This window comes from Indicator indicator, chromosome 1 (genome assembly GCF_027791375.1).
Source record: "Indicator indicator isolate 239-I01 chromosome 1, UM_Iind_1.1, whole genome shotgun sequence".
NCBI lineage: Eukaryota > Metazoa > Chordata > Aves > Piciformes > Indicatoridae > Indicator > Indicator indicator.
In genome coordinates, this window is record NC_072010.1 from 94,227,637 (window position 1) to 94,243,361 (window position 15,725).

At 43.2% G+C, this 15,725-nt stretch overlaps 1 protein-coding gene across 1 annotated transcript; it reads left to right on the forward strand.

The window, feature by feature from the left end:
• The first annotated feature begins 162 nt into the window (after positions 1-162).
• Positions 163-12,326, forward strand: FAM162A (family with sequence similarity 162 member A). The gene is made up of 5 exons (XM_054385966.1): positions 163-230; positions 1,203-1,328; positions 3,769-3,877; positions 7,580-7,688; positions 11,586-12,326. Exons 1-5 carry the CDS (start codon positions 215-217, stop codon positions 11,676-11,678), a joined length of 453 nt encoding a protein of 150 aa, XP_054241941.1. The 5' UTR covers positions 163-214; the 3' UTR covers positions 11,679-12,326.
• Positions 12,327-15,725: the final 3,399 nt, after the last annotated feature.

Consider the following 15,725-nt stretch of genomic DNA (forward strand, 5'->3'; position numbering starts at 1 on the left):
AGGCCGAGGGCAGTGGCGGTGGCCAATGCAGCGAGGCGGCGGGATGACGAGCGGGGCTGTGACCCCGCCAGCGTGGGGCCGTTTCCAGTTAAGGGGCGGGCTCTGGGGCCGGCACCGCCTTTGGGCGGTCCCCGGCGTCAGCGTGGCGGTCGTGGGCCCTGGCGCTGAGCGGTGACATTGAGGGGAATCTGTCAGGGCTGAGGTCGAGCTTGCCATGTGGGGCCGCGCTGGTGAGTGACTGCTCTGAGAAGGGGCCAAGAGGAAGGGGCTGGCTCGCCGGCCGGTGCAGCCTTTCCCCACCCTGAAGCGGCGTTGCTAGCCCCGGGACCCTGGCAGGTGGCGGGCCCGGTGAGGCGGAGAGCGCAGAGCGGGAGCCCTCTCCGGCAGCCCTGGCCTAGTTGTGGGTCGTGCGAACGCGTGAAGGAGCAGTTACTGTTCGTATTTGATGGGCACTAAAGCTTGAAGCCTCATGGCCTCCAAGCTGCTTTTGAAAACGGCTATGTTTGTGCCCTTTCTGCCTTCTCTGAAGACCTTGGAAAAGATGTGGTTTTGTTGAAGGGACATCATCCATAAGCGATAATACTGCTTTATTTATTATGACTGGAGTGTAAAAGGCAACTAACTTGTTCCTTATAGGAAAGATATTTTCAATCAGCTTAAAGGAGAAAAAATATTTATATTTACATTGTAAAAATTGCCCTTTACCTTTCAGAATTTGGGGATTTCCTTTCAGTTGTGGGTTTTCTTTTTGGTTTTGGTTGTTTTTTTTTTTTTTATCACTCTTGTCAAGGCTGTGTCTTGCTTTGTGGGATGTGACAAGATTGGTAGAATACTGGTGTGTGGTCCTGGAAATAGCACTGTCCAAAGTACGTCTGAAATATGTAAATAGATAAGTTCCTTGAAACTGTGATGTACATAATGGTTTAGAAATTGCTTGTAGCTGTAATATTGCATTCCTATTTTTCTAAATAAGGCTAATGGGTAAGATCAAGCCACAGTTTACAGACAAGATTTAATTTCTTTGGTGGACTTGATTACAACTAAGTTTGGTGTTTTTTGCATGTTAGATTTGTACCTATTGTCTTACCTAATGTGTTCAAAAAAAATCCAAACCAAATACTTTAATTTAAAAGCTACTATTCTCATCTTATACTATTCTGAGTTAGATTTGGCCCCTTTGTTTCCTCTGCTTTTTTTTCCAGGTGGGGGTGTTAAACTGCTGGGAAGAAATATTCCCTCAGTACTGAGGATGACTAAAGAAGTAGATCTGAAGATAAGCAGAAGGCTTTGCATTAAGCCCCAGGAAGAAAGTAATCTTCAGCCAAGAAGTAAGAGTTTTGATAATGCATACTGTGTTTTATGCTACAAAATACTTAAATCTAGGTTGCAATCATCTGAATAGGGATTTGGCTGACATACATGCTAATATCCATGATTTTGTGAGTGGGAATTCTGACCTTTAAACTGAAAAACTGACCATTAAATTTAGCAACAAAACCTTGGATTTTTAGCAAAGCCAGGGGTAACTTCTCTCATGACGGTTACACAGCTTTTGCCTTGTAACAGATCACTAGTTTCTTACCTGATGTGCAGTCCTATTTTGAGGCTCTTCAGCTGTGCCTTGAAGCCCACAGTTTAACCCCAAGTGTGAACTACTAATGTTTAGGAATGTCATGAGTTAAAATAGTTCTGCAGCTTTTCGGAGTACAACCACCTCCAGCTGTTCCCAAAACTAAACATGCCCTGTAAGAGTCAGCTTCCTAGTTGCCTCCCTACATCCTCTGACAACAGTCTTACACTCCTCCCAAGTGGCCAGCTCCTCCTTCCATGATCTGTAGACTCTCTTCTTCCACTTGAGTTTGCTCAGCAGTTCCCTACCATGCAGGTCTCCTGGCTCTCTTTCTCAGTTTCCTACTTGTTGGAATGGTCTGATCTTGAGCTTGGAAAAAGCAGTACTTGAATATTAACCAACTATCATGGGCCCCTTTGCCTTCTAGTTCCCTGTCCCATGAGATTTCCCCTAGCAATTGATTGACAAGGCCAAAGTTTGCCCCGCTGAAGTCCGAGATTGTGATCCTGCTTGATATTCTGTTCCCTCCACAACCTTTCTGGGCAGCCAGTTCCAGTGTTCTGCCATTCTGAAAAGGGAAAAAAAAAATTCTGATGTTTACATGAAACCAGTTTGTGTTCATTGCCCCTTGTCTTGTTTCTGGACACCACTGAGAGGAGTCTATGCCTGTTCTATTTCAGCTGTTCCTGTGAGAAAGGATCTGTGCTTTTCAAAATGCTGGAGTCACAGTTTTCTACAATGACACTTTTGTGCTAGTCTGTGTTCCTAATCATTGCTAGCAATGCTGTTTCTCTTTGTGACTTATTACTGTTTTGTCAAAAGCTCAGTGAAACCCCAAGGACTTAGACCTTGTCAATAATGGTTCGGTTAGAGTCTGTCATTTGTACAGGAAGTGGAATTGCTTCCTAGTTATATACACAGGCTTTCACTGGCCGGCTCATTAACTCAGGATTCTGAAGCCTGTGGCTTTTCATGCTTAGCCTTCTTCATGTTTTTGGTTTTTGAGTAATCTAGTGTTGTCAGCAAACTGTGTATCCACCTGACTTCTGGCTGTATAAATTCTGCTATTAGAAGAAACTTCTTTGCAGGAGGAGTTATCAAGCACTGGAACTTGCTCCCCAGGGAGGTGGTTGAACCCCCATCCCTGGAGCTGTTTAAAAGATGCAGAGATGGGGTGCTGATGTTTGCCACCTGACTTTGTAGAGACAGTAGAGTTAGGTAATGGATGGACTTGATGATCTTGAAGGTCTCTTCCAGCTGAAACAATTCCATTAATCTGTGATTCTGCTTCCACATGGCAGCACATATCCATACAGGATGCTTCCCATTGTGCTAGGTTGTAGTGGCACATTAAATATGGAAACCTTCCTATTACATACAGAAAATTTTGCATGTGGAGCTTGAAAGTCTGAGCTGAAAATGAAGGGTCTAATTTTTGCCTGTGGTCATTGGCTTACTTATACTTCCAGATAGGACAAAATCTTACCCTGCCTGAAAAAGGTAGCATTCTAAGATGTAATGGTGCAGCACATTGGTTTTTCTGTAGCAGTTGCATTTGATTTATTTTTATTTTTTTATACCACCAATTTAAACATAGTAGGAAGACCATACTATCACAGCATTTTAGGAAGCTTAGATGCTGGAGCAGGTTCTGCAAATTTAGAGCTAAATTTGTGACTCTAAAGTATTTGAATCACCCATCACTGAGGTGTTTAAAAGATGCAGATGTGGTAGTGAGGGAAGTGGTTTAGTATCAAACTTGATAAGATTTCGGTAATGGTTAGACTTGACAATCTTAAAAGTTTTTTCCATCCAAAACAATTCCGTAATTCTGCATAGAGCACATGACCACAAAAATGCTGAGCTTGGGCTTTTCCAAGCCCTGCTGGTGTCTCTGAGCACAAACTACAAAGTGGGATTAAAACCCTCCTGATATTCTAACCCCCCCTGATGATTGAAAATGCCACTGGCACTTTTTCCACTAGTTAGGATTGGTTTTTTTCACTTACACTGAGTAGTGTTGTTCTCTCGGTCTCAATTCGTCCAACAGTTCAATATTTGTCTCTGTCCTGACCAGAATGATTCCCTGATTCTATTCTATGATAAAATGCTGCATTGCTCACCCAAACCAGATTCATTCCAGCTGTGGTTTTTGGTGTTTGTGCTTTTTTTTTTTTTTTTTTTTTTTTTTTCTTCAGGTGGGTCTACTTTGAGGGTGCCTGGACACAAGCCGACAGACTGGGAGAAAAGATTTTTGTTGTGGGCAGGCAGTTTCAAAAAGCCAGAGGATATACCAGAGACAGTCTCGTAAGTGCCAGTTTTGAAGCTGTAAAAGAGATGTTGCCTGCACAGGATTAAGTTACTTGAATGCAACTCCAGTATAACTGCTCTTAAATGAGTTTTCATTCATAGCTGAAAAACTTTACACTGCGTTGTCTGTTGTCTTGTAGATGAGATGGCCCCAGCAGTTTTGTATTGCTGAGATATCTCTTTGAATTCTATGAGAGAAATGACCCTCTGAAACCCTTGTTTCATTCTAAAAACACCACTAATCAGTTAATTTTTGCTCTTATCCCCCACTCCAAAACCCTTCTTCTAGAAATCTTAAGTGTAAGGCTTTTTTAGTCTTTTTCTTCAGGTGCTGGTTTCCCATTCTGTGAAACTCGCCTGATATAGCTACAAAATAACTGCAACTCCTTTAAAATATTTATTAATGAATGTCTAGAAGGTGTGGGCCAACTTTCTTTACTCCTGGAATCTGAAGTAACAAACAGTGGAAAGCTCCCTGAAAAAAATTATATATTATATTATATATGTTCTAGTTTGCCTGTCTAAAAATCAAGATCAAATATAAGAACAACAGGCAATTACTAGTTTAGAAAACATTACTAGGTGTAGTATAGTTACCTTTTAAAACATGTTTGTAATGCTTTTAACTGTATGTATTTATTTGAATTAAAAAGATACAGTAAGTCTTGCACTACTTGGGTAAGCAAACTACAGACCTGATCTCTAAAGATATTCTATGAGAAGAAGCTGGTGAAGGGTCTGGAGCACAGGTCTTGTGAGGAACAGCTGAGGGAACTGGGGTTGTTTAATCTGGAGAAGAGGCAGAGGGGAGCCCTTGCTCTCTACAGCTTCCTGAATAGAGGCTGGAGCTAGGTGGAGATCAGTCTCTTCTCCCTAGTCACAAGAAAGAGAACGAGAAGAAATGGACTCAAGTTGCACCAGGGAAGGTTTAGGTTGGATACCAGAAGAAACTTCTTTACTGAAAGGGTTCTCAAACAGTGGAATAGGAGTGGAATAGGCTCCCCAGGGAGGTGGTTCAATCCCCATCCCTGGAGGTTCTTAAAAGGCAGAGATGGGGTGTTGAGGGACATGGTTTAGCACCACCCTTGGTAGAGTTAGAGAATGGTTGGACTTGATTATCTTAAAGGTCTTTTCCAACCACAGCGATTCTATGATTCTATTTGTTTGGATGCAGCAGATTGGAACTGAAAATCTTGTTCTGTATCTTTTTATTCTATCACAAGGTTACATTTGAAATCCACAAACGTGTAAATTATTAACACTTGCTAAATTGTCAGTTCGTATCTTTTGCATACCAAGCATTTGTTATGAGTGTTTTTAAGAAAACTGAACAGAGTGATTGATGTCAATGGCTCATTGAAAAGATAAAACCAACTTCTGGTAAAACTTGATTTGCCAGTGAAAAAAGCAGTTTTGCCAGTGCACAGGGCATTTTTGATTTTAATTAGGCAAGTAGTTCAGACAAAGCTGAGAAGATGATTAGGAACTAGAAAAGCACAAAAGTTTGTTTGCCTGTTCTGAGTTGAATTAAAGGTGGCTGGTAAGGGCTTTTGATAGAACTAAGCAATGTTGCAAGATGTGATGATCAGAAATAACTCATGTATTAAATAAATGTGAATTCTGTGCACTGAATTTATTTAAAGTGCAGATTGTGTCCTCTTGAATATTCTAACACATCTACAGTACTTCAAAAATGTACTAATAAAGTTTTAAACCCTTTGTTTTTAAAAACCCCAAAAGTTTTAAGAACTCTGCCTTTCAGCTTAACTGTATCCTGTGTCCAAGTTGTTTATCCCAGCTTATTAGCCCAAAACCAAACCAAAACAAACCACCAAAAAAAAACCCCCAAAACCCTGGAAGCTAAATTTATCTGGGAAACCTGGAAGAGCATGGAAACAAAGTTTCATGGTAGACAGGGCATGTTCCCTACCATCAAAACTCAAGTTCTTGGATCAATACAGTAATCAAAGCACCCTCTTCTTCAAAACGAAGAGCATAACTCTCCTCACTTCTCAAGTCCTGTGTGATTTACTACATTGAACTATTGTGGATCCTTCAGCATCATTTTTCCTTGAAGTATAAGGGTCAAAAAGTTGTAGAAGATTCTATATTTGTGCATGGATAATGTCTCAGTTCCATTTTTTCCAGTATCCATGTTATTACCTCGTTCAACACATCAGTTCTCTCATCTCATCTCATGATGTTGGTGCTTTTCTAGTTATTTATTTTCTGTAATTTTATAATGTGTCAGATTTAATCAGTGAGAATATTACACCTACTTAAGGGAGTCAACCGCTCTAAATTCTTCAAGGAGTGTTAAATACGTAGGGTATAGGTCTCTCTGTTGTTGATTGCACATCTAAAGCGTTATGCTTCATTGGCCCTTCTTACATCAGTGTCTCCAATGTGAACTTTTAATTTTGCTGTAACAGATACCTTTTGGGTTGAATCATCTGCAGAGTTCAACCCAGCTAAATTATTTTGTTTTAACTGAGCAAATGTACAGTTGGAAGGATTTAATAACTGATACTCTTCTTGTGGAAGATTTCTGGGTTTTAAAAGGTAACAGTGACCAGACAACAGGTTTCCCAAAGTCATACTAAAGCTACTGGTGGGGCTAGATAAGCCTCCTAAAAAAAAAAAAAAAAGATTTTAATGAGTCCCCTGTCTGAAGCTGATGTTGCTTACAATCCTCCATGCCTCCTTGGAAAACCAGATTACTTTAAGACTATTCGCCCCAGCAGGAGGTAAGTGGTAACCACTGGTCTTTTACCAAGCCCTGTTCAGAATTTCAGAGGAGCGTTACAGCCAGCTGCCAGTTTGTATTCTACAGCACTATGGAATCCTGCAGTAGAAGAAGCCTTCTTCCTAGAAAACAGATTGTGTCATAAATGAAACTGTCCTGAAGTTGAGGCAGAAAGAATTGCTAAGCTGTGACAGTGCTCCCCTCTGCCCAAGAAACTCCCACAGGATCACAGGGTGTTAGGCCTTGGAAGGGACCTCTGGAGATCTTCGAGTCCAACCCCCCTGTCAGAGCAGGACCATATAATCTAGTGCAGGTCACACAGGAACGCATCCAGACAGCTCTTGAAAGTCTCCAGAGAAGGAGACTCCACAACCTCTTTTGTTCCTGCTGACAAACAGTTTCTGCTATTGAGGGAAAACGCCTCTTTTGCAACGTGAAATAAACCACAGTTCTAATGTCAATGGAGTGCTGCCTGGCTTTGCAGACACTGGAAGGTGGTAGTGACTGCAGTGGGAGATAACATGAAGAGAAACATCCCATTAATAGAAACATTTCTTTTTCCTGAACTTTCCATAATGAACGTACTGCAGCCTTCCTCCTTTGTGTTGCAGTCAAGTGGTCTGGGAATGCAAGTCACAGAATCATGCAATTGTTTTGGTTGAAAAAGATCTTTAAGATCATCAAGTCCAACCATTATTGTCTCTTAACAATCAAATCACTGAAGTTTAAAAAGTTACTTTGTTTCCACCATTGAGAGGAACCACCTTTGTGACAAAGTAGGGCCTCAGCTGAGGATCAGCCTTCCCCATTCTTTCCAAACCTTTTTTTGAGCAGAGGCAAGCATTGTTGGTGTTAGATAAAACTACATAGATAGCATGCTAGGATAAATTAAACAATTAGCCAAATGACTGATTGGGGTCTCTGATAATAAATTTGTTCTTTTATTTCTTGAGGATTGAAACAATCAGAGCAGCGAAGACCACACTGCGGGTGAAGTTCAGCTACGTAATGATTGCCGTGACAATATTGGGATGCGTAGTCATGGTGATCAGAGGGAAGCAGGTAAGTGCAGATTTTTGGCTGGTAAGTGCAAATCCATCTTAATATAAACTCATCAGTTCCTCCTGTGGGCTGTCAGTACTGTCATGCTTGGGGTTTGGTTTTGTTTTTTCATTTTATCTCTGAGCAAAATCCCTTTTTGATTTATTCCCAAGCCAGAAAAGGGTGATGTCACTGCTGGTTGCCTCTGCCTCCTTTAAAAAGGAAAAATAAAATAGTTTTTCTCAATGCAATACTTCATTTTAGCTTATCCTGGTTTAACTCGTTAATTTTGATGATGGGGTGTGAGATGTTGAAAGGAAAACCCATCTTCTGTATGTGGCAGGCAGGTAAATGCTCTATGGGGCAGCAGGGCCCATATAGTGACTGCATGGAGTGATTACAAATCCTCCACCACGCTGCATCACTCACAGAATCAATACAATTGGAACAGATTTGTAGGTTTCTCCAGACAGACTTAATCATGGAATGAGAATAATTTTGTTTGGAAAAAACCTTTAAAAACATCAAGTCTGACCACCAACACACCACCACCAGGCCCACTAAACCATGCCCTAAAGTGCCATGTCTAGACATTTTTTGAAAACCTCCAGGGATCAGGATTCTACCACTTCTTTGGGGAGCCTGGTCCAATGCCTGAGCATTATTTTAGTAATTTTTCCTAATGTCCAAACTAAACCTCCCTGGCACAATTTCAGACTGTTTCTTCTTTTTCTATCACCTGATACTAGGGAGAAGAGACCAACACCCACCTCCCTCTAATCTCCTTACAAGCAGTTAGAGAGAGCAAGAAGGTCTCCACTCAACCTTCTTCAGACTAAACAAAGCCAGTTCCCTCAGCTGCTCCACAAAATACTTGCTCTCCAGACCCTTCAACAGCTTCCTTGCCCTTCTCTGGACATGCTCCAACACCTCAATGTCTTTCTTACAGTGAGGGCTCCAAAACTGAACCCACGACTCAAGATGCAGCCTCACCAGTGCTGGGTCCAGGAGAACAGTCCCTTCCCTGGTCCTGCTGGTCACACTGTTCCTGATACAGGCCAGGATGCTGTTGGCCTTCTTGACTACCTGGGCACACTGCTAGCTCATCTTTAGCTAGCTGTCAGTCAACACCCCCTGCTTTTTCTCTGTTGGGCAGCTTTCCTGCCACTCTTCCCCAAGTGTGGAGCTTGAGATTGTTGTGACTCAAGTGCAGGACCCGGCATTTGGTCTTGTTGAATCTCATACAGCTGGCCTTGGTCCACTGATCCAGCCTGTCATGGTTCCTTTGCAGAGCCTATCTCCCACAGATCAACATTCCCTTACAGCTTAGTGTCATCTGCAGAGTTTCTGGGGGAAGCACTTGGAGCACTCATCCAGAGTGCTCCATTTCACAGAATCACAGAATTGTTGAGGCTAGAATAGACCTCTGACATCATCAAATCCAGCCTATGACCCAACACCACCACACTGACTAGACCATGTCACTAAGTACCACATCCAATCTTCTCTTAAACACCTCCAGGGATGGCTACTCTACCACCTCCCTGGGCACTCCATTCCAGTGTCTAATTACCCTTTCCATGAGGAAGTGCTTCCTAACATTCAACCTAAACCTCCCCTGGTGCAGCTTCAGGCCATGCCCTCTTGTCACAAGTCACCTGGGAGAAGAGCCCGACCCCCACCTCACTACTACTTCCCTTCAGGTAGTTGTAGAGTGTGATAAGGTCCCCCCTGAGTCTCCTCCAGGCTAAACAACCCCAGCTCCCTCAGCCTCTCCTCATAAGACTTTCCCTCCATTCCTTCACCAGTCTCATCACTCTCTGGACCTGCTCCAGCACCTCAATATCTTTCTTGAAGTGAGGGTCCAGAACTGCACACAGTACTCAAGGTGAGGTCTCACCAGTGCCATGTACAGGGGCAGAATGACAAGCCTAGTCCTGCTGGCCACACTATTCCTGATGCAGGCTAAGATGCCATTGACCTTCCATGCCACCTGGGCACACTGCTGCCTCATGTTCAGCCACCAGCACTCCCAGGTCCCTCTCTGCCAGGCTGCTCTCCAGCCACTCATCCCCCAGTCTGTAGCGCTGCATGGGGTTATTGTGGCCAAAGTGCAGGACCCTGCACTTGAAGATATGAAACAAGACTGGCCTCCAAAACAGTGGAACACCACTTGTGACCATTCTCAATTCTTCAAACAGTGAGGAGATGGTCAGTAATACTTCATTACTCTTTAAGTGCATTAGAAAACAGTCTCTCTCTAGTGTAGATGTAAGAAATTTCATTGTTGAATCAGACAACTATTTTGTAGGAAAGCTCTTTCACTTGTCTAGAATTTGGCAAGGCAGCAAAGTGCAGCATGTGGCAGAATTAGGGCTGTGATTTGTATCATACGAAGAGACCAAGTGCAAAGTTCTAAGATTCCACGTGCAGCAAGTTTAGTCGTCCTTTAATCAAATGTGGTTTTTAACATTGTTGATTAACTATTAACTATGAGGTAAGGAAGCAAGGAGTGCATTTTTATGTGCTGAAGCCTCTCATTGCAGCATTGAAGTCAAGGAATGTGAATACAATCTGTGCAGTGGATTGTGATGTTACTTTGGATGGAAATTAGAGTAGTAACAGAAACACGGTTCACTATATTCTTCTAAGGATGACTGGAAGCAGAAAACCCTAAGCTTAAAGCACCTGCAGGAGCAGAACCTTATGCTACCTTTCTGCCAAGCAGTTCTGAGACCAATGTTCAGGTCTCATTCTATACAGTACTTTGTGTTCTAGAAAAACCTTAAAACGGTATTAGAAGTGTCACATGACATTTCTGTCAGCATTTGACTATCAAAATGAACTTGGCACTCAAAATCAAACTTAAATTTCAGAAATTAATCAAAATGAATCTCAAAATGAATTTCATCCCTCTGAAATCAAACAGTGGAAAGGTTTTTCCCTGTCTTTTAGCAAGAGAGACCAAACACTGACAATTCCCAGGATATGTTTTCCTCTTACACTGGAGTAGTATATATGCAAACACTAGAAAGAGGTGGACAGCTGCTTCATGACCATTGTTTTCACAGCAGCTGCAAGCTATTATCACAGAATCACAGACTGGTAGGGGTTAGAAAGGACCTCTGGAGATCATCTAGTCCAACTCTTTGCTAAGGCAGATTCACCTAGAGCAGGCTGCACAGGAATGCATCCAGGCAGGTTTTGAGTCTCCAGAGACCAAGACTCCACAACCTCTCTGGACACCCTCACCCTCAAAGGAAAGAATTTTTTCAGTAAGTTCTAGTGAAACACCCTGGGTTCCAGTTTGTGCCCATTGTCCCTTGTCTATCACTGGGCACCACTGAAAAGTGCCTGGCTACATCCTTTTGTCTTATCACAGAATATGTCTGGTTGGAGGAAACCTCAAAGATCATCCAGTCCAACCCTCAACCCAGCACTGAAGTGTCAACACCAAACCATGTCCCTAAGCACCAGGTCCACAAGCCACTTGAACACCCCCAGGGATGGTAACTCCACCACTGCTCTGGGCAGACCATTCCAGTGTTTGATAATCCTTTCAGTGAGGAAGTATTTCCTAATATCCAGCCTTTACCTTCCCTTGTGCAGCTTGTAACCATGTCCTTATATTTTACTTCATTTTTTTCCCAGTACCTGCCTTGTGAAGACCGATTAGTGATAAATATTGACCAGAAGCGCAGAATATTTCTTCCTAGTACCCTAAAAAAAGGGTTTAATTTATTCCCAGAAAAGTAATCAGTTTAAGCCAGTCACTGGATGTTTTATATTAACTCACTCTCTCTTCCTGGCATTAAAGCTTACAGAACTGTGCTTTGGTAAGGATAGACCAGATATGCTGATTATAGTTTCATCTCTCTGGTGCTTTGGGTGATCCTTGGCTTTCTCATTCTGTTGCAGGCTATGAAAAGGCACGAAACTCTTACCAGCATAAACTTGGAGAAGAAAGCTCACTGGAGAGAGGAAGTTACTGAGAGTACATCTGCTAAATGAAGAGATCAAGGACTGGGGAAGAAAAGCTGAGTCATCTTCAGGCTGGGAGGAGGATATAGTCACATCTTTTCTGTATGCCTGGTACCTTCTTGTTCAAGAGAAGAAAAAAAAAATGCAGATTTTCCTGTAATCAATAAAAGCAGAAATACCTATTTTCTTTTCCTAACAACCTCCCCTTTCCTCCAAACTCTCCTCTTCATGGTTAGTGGAACAGGACAAATGAGCAAACTAGACAGACACAATAGTTGTTTCCCACATGTGCTATGCACTAGACTAAGCATGTTTTAAATGAACGCAGTATCTGTACCTGTATTTTTGTTGCCAGTCTCCTTTATGAAGCCTTATGCTCTTACTTGCACTTAAAAAGGAGGCAGATCAACAGAGAAATGTCATTCCAGAGAACCACTGTGTTGCAGATGACAACCCTGTGGGTTTTCTTTTACCAGAGCTGGTAGTGAGATGAATGTCCAAGCTAAAGGAACAGAAATGACTAGAGGAATACTGAACAATTGCTTTCAACTATGTGATCACATTTGTTAGAGGCACACAAGTAGAAAAAAGTCTTATCAGGTGTGTCTGCTCTCTGCTGCTCAGCAATTTCTTCCAAACTAAGAACCTTAGAATCATTTTAGTTGGAAAAGACCTTTAAGATAGAGTCCAACTATTATCTAACAAGTCTGGTGCTAAACCATGTCCCTCAGCACCACATCTCTGCATCTTTCAAATGCCTGTGCAGGGATGGGGATTCAACCACCTCCGTGGAGAGCCTGTTCCAATGGTCGAGAACCCAATTCAGTGAACAAGTTTCTTCTAATAGCCAACCTAACCACTCCCTCCCCACCTGGTGCAATTTTATTGGTTTGACAGATTAATTTTTTAACTTCCTGAGAGTGGCAGGCAGATTCTCTTCCTGATTTTTTACCCTTTTGTTGTACTAGTAAAAACAAGCACTATTGCTGAATAAATTAAAAGCCCTACAAAAAACACAGGGTGTATCTTGTCTTTATGCCTAGAAAAGCAATGAGATACCCAATGCAGTCCACACTTCAGTGTTTCAGGTTATCATGAAGAGAAACTTGTGATTCAGTCTGTGCTTGGTGATGACAGAGCTTAAAACTATGTGTTTGGAAAGCATCCCCCTTTCACAGAATCACAGAATCAATAAGGTTGGAAACAAACAAGCAACTCTGGACTGTGAGCAAAAACTGGCAGGTACCTCATCTAGTTTTGGTATCACACAATAGTCGGGGTTAGAAAGCAACTCTGAAGATCATCTAGTCCAATATCCCTGCTAGAGCAGCATCACTCAGAGTAAAACACACAGGAACACATTCAGGCAGGTTTGGAATGCCTACAGAGAAGGAAACTCCACAACCTCTCTGGGCACAGCCTGGTCCAGTGTTCTGCCACCCTCAAGGTAAAAGTTTTTCCTTACCGTTTCAGGGAACTTCTGGGTTTGTGCCTGCTGCCCCTTGTCCTGTCCCTGGAAACCATTGAGAAGAGTCTGGCTCTATCCTCCTGACACTCACCCTTTGGATACTGATAATCATTAAGGGGATCTTAGTCTCCTCCAGAGTCCGCAGGTCTCTTACCCTTTCCTCATAACACAGATGTTCCAGTTCCTTCAGCAAGCGTTTTGGTTACTCTCTGCTCGACTCTCTCCAGTAGTTTTTTGAATTGAGGAACCCAGAACTGGACACAGCACTCCAGATGAGGCCTCAGCAGGTCAAAGTAGAGGGGGAAGGCAACCTCCCTTGACCTGCTGGTCATACTCTTCATAATGCATCCCAGGATGTCATTGGCCATCTTGGCCACAAGGGCACACTGCTGGATCCTGGGGCAACTTATTGTCCACCAGCACTCCTAGGTCCTCCACAGAGCTACTCTCCATCAGATCCACCTCTAACCTGTACTGGTGCAGGGGCTTATTCCTCCCCAGGTGCAGGACTCTACACTTGCCCTTGTTGAATTCCGCAAGTTTTCCCGCTGCCCAATTCTCCAGCCTATCTAGGTCTTCCTGAATGGCAGCACTGCCTGAGGGTGTGTCAGCCACTCCTCCCAGTTTTGTATCATAATGGATGAGGGTACACTCTGTCCCTTTGTCCAGGTCAGTCATTAATATCTTCAACAGGACTAGACCCAGTACTGACCCCTAGGGGACACCACTAGCCATGGGCCTACAACTAGATTACACCCCACTGATCACAACCTTCAGAGTTCTGTCCTTCAGCCAGCTTTCAATCCACCTCACTGGAAATAAAACTATTTCACAGAATCACAAAAACATTCCAGTTGGACATGACCCTCGGGATCACCAAGTCCAACCAATAACCCTACTCTACAAGGTTCACCCCTAAACCATATCCCCAAGTACCACATCCAAATGACTTTTAAACACATCCAGGGTTGGTGACTCAACCACCTCCCTGGACAGCACATTGACCACTCCTGCTGTGAACATTTTTTTCCTAATGTCCAGTCAGGACATTTTTTTCCCAATGTCAGTCGTAGCTTGAGGCCATCCCCTCTTGTTCTATCACCTGTGACAAGAGATCAGCACCAGCCTCTCCACAATGTCCTTTCAGGTAGTTGTAGACAGCAATGAGGACTTCCCTCAGCCTCCTCTTTTTCACACTAACCAGCCCCAACTCCTTCAGTCACTGTCCGTAAGATTTATTCTCCAGGCTCTTCACCAGCTTCATTGCCCTCCTCTGCGCTCCCTCCAGCACCTCCACATCTCTCTTTTATTGAGGTGCCCAAAACTGGACACAATATTTGAGGTGTGGCCTCACCAGCACCAAGCATAAGGGGACAATCACCTCCCTACTCCTGCTGGACACAGCACTTTGAATACAAGCCAGGATGCCATTGGCTTTCTTGCCCACCTGGGCACGCTGCTTGCTCATATTCAGTTGCTTGTTGATTAGAACCCCCAGGTCCCTTTCTGCCAGGGGCATTTGCCCTTGTTGAAGCTCATCCCATTAATGTTGGCCCATCGATCCAATCTATCCAAGACCCTCTACAGGGCCTCCCTACCCTCTGCAAACTTACTGATGACACACTCAATGTCTTCATCAATAAAGACATTAAACAGAAGTGGTCCCAACACTGAACCATGAGGAACACCACTTGTGACCCGCTGCCAGTTGGATTTAACTCCATTGACCACCACTCTTTGGGCCCTTTCACCCAGCCAGTGCTTTCTCCAGCAGAGTGTGTGCTCATCCAAGCCGTAAGCAGCCAGTTTGTCCACGAGAATTCTGTGGAAAACAGTGTCAAAAGCTTTTTGAAAAATCTAGGTAGACAATACCTACAGCCTTTCCCTCATCCAACAGTCAGGTCATCTCGTTATAGGAGATCGTTTGTCAGGACCTGCCCTTCATAAACCCATGCTGACTGGGCCCGATCCCCTGGTTGTCCTTTATATGGCATGTAACAGTGCATGAGATGACCTGCTCCATGACCTTCCCTGGTACCAAGGTCACACTGACGTGTCTATAGTTTCCCAGATCCTCCTTTCTTCCAAGACTGTTCTCTCCCTGCTGTATTGTATTTCCAGCAGACATCCGGGAAGTTGAAGTCTCCCACAAGAACAAGGGGTAGCAATTGTGAAACTTCTCTCAACTGCTTATAAAAAAAATTCATCTACCTCTCCATCCTGGTTGGGCAGTCTGTAACAGATTCCCACCTCAGTATCACTCTTGCTGGCCTTACTCCTGATTCTTACCTATAAGGACTCAACCCTATCGTCACCTTCATTAATTTGCATGGTTACGTATGTCTCTCTAACATATTTGGATTATTGCAGCTATTTAAAATAAAAATATGTAGAATACCACTTAGAAAGCAACACCTCAGAGCAGCAGTGGTCACCAGCACTTCATTTTACTTACATTTCTAGAAGCTTTATGTCCTTTACTCAGTAATTGAACTCTCGTCCTGCAGTTTGACAAAAGCTCTGTGGAGAAGTCACATATCCTTTCCTTCTGTCACTTTGGTATCTCCATTTCAGCATCTACTATCAAAACTGTGCATCACTACACACTT

What these genes read in the sequence shown, in the direction of transcription:
- FAM162A (XM_054385966.1), top strand. An exon ending in AAGTAATCTTCAGCCAAGAA is followed by an intron (nt 1,329 to 3,768) that starts GTAAGAGTTTTG and finishes TTTTTTCTTCAG; the next exon opens with GTGGGTCTACTTTGAGGGTG. An exon ending in TGGTGATCAGAGGGAAGCAG is followed by an intron (nt 7,689 to 11,585) that starts GTAAGTGCAGAT and finishes ATTCTGTTGCAG; the next exon opens with GCTATGAAAAGGCACGAAAC.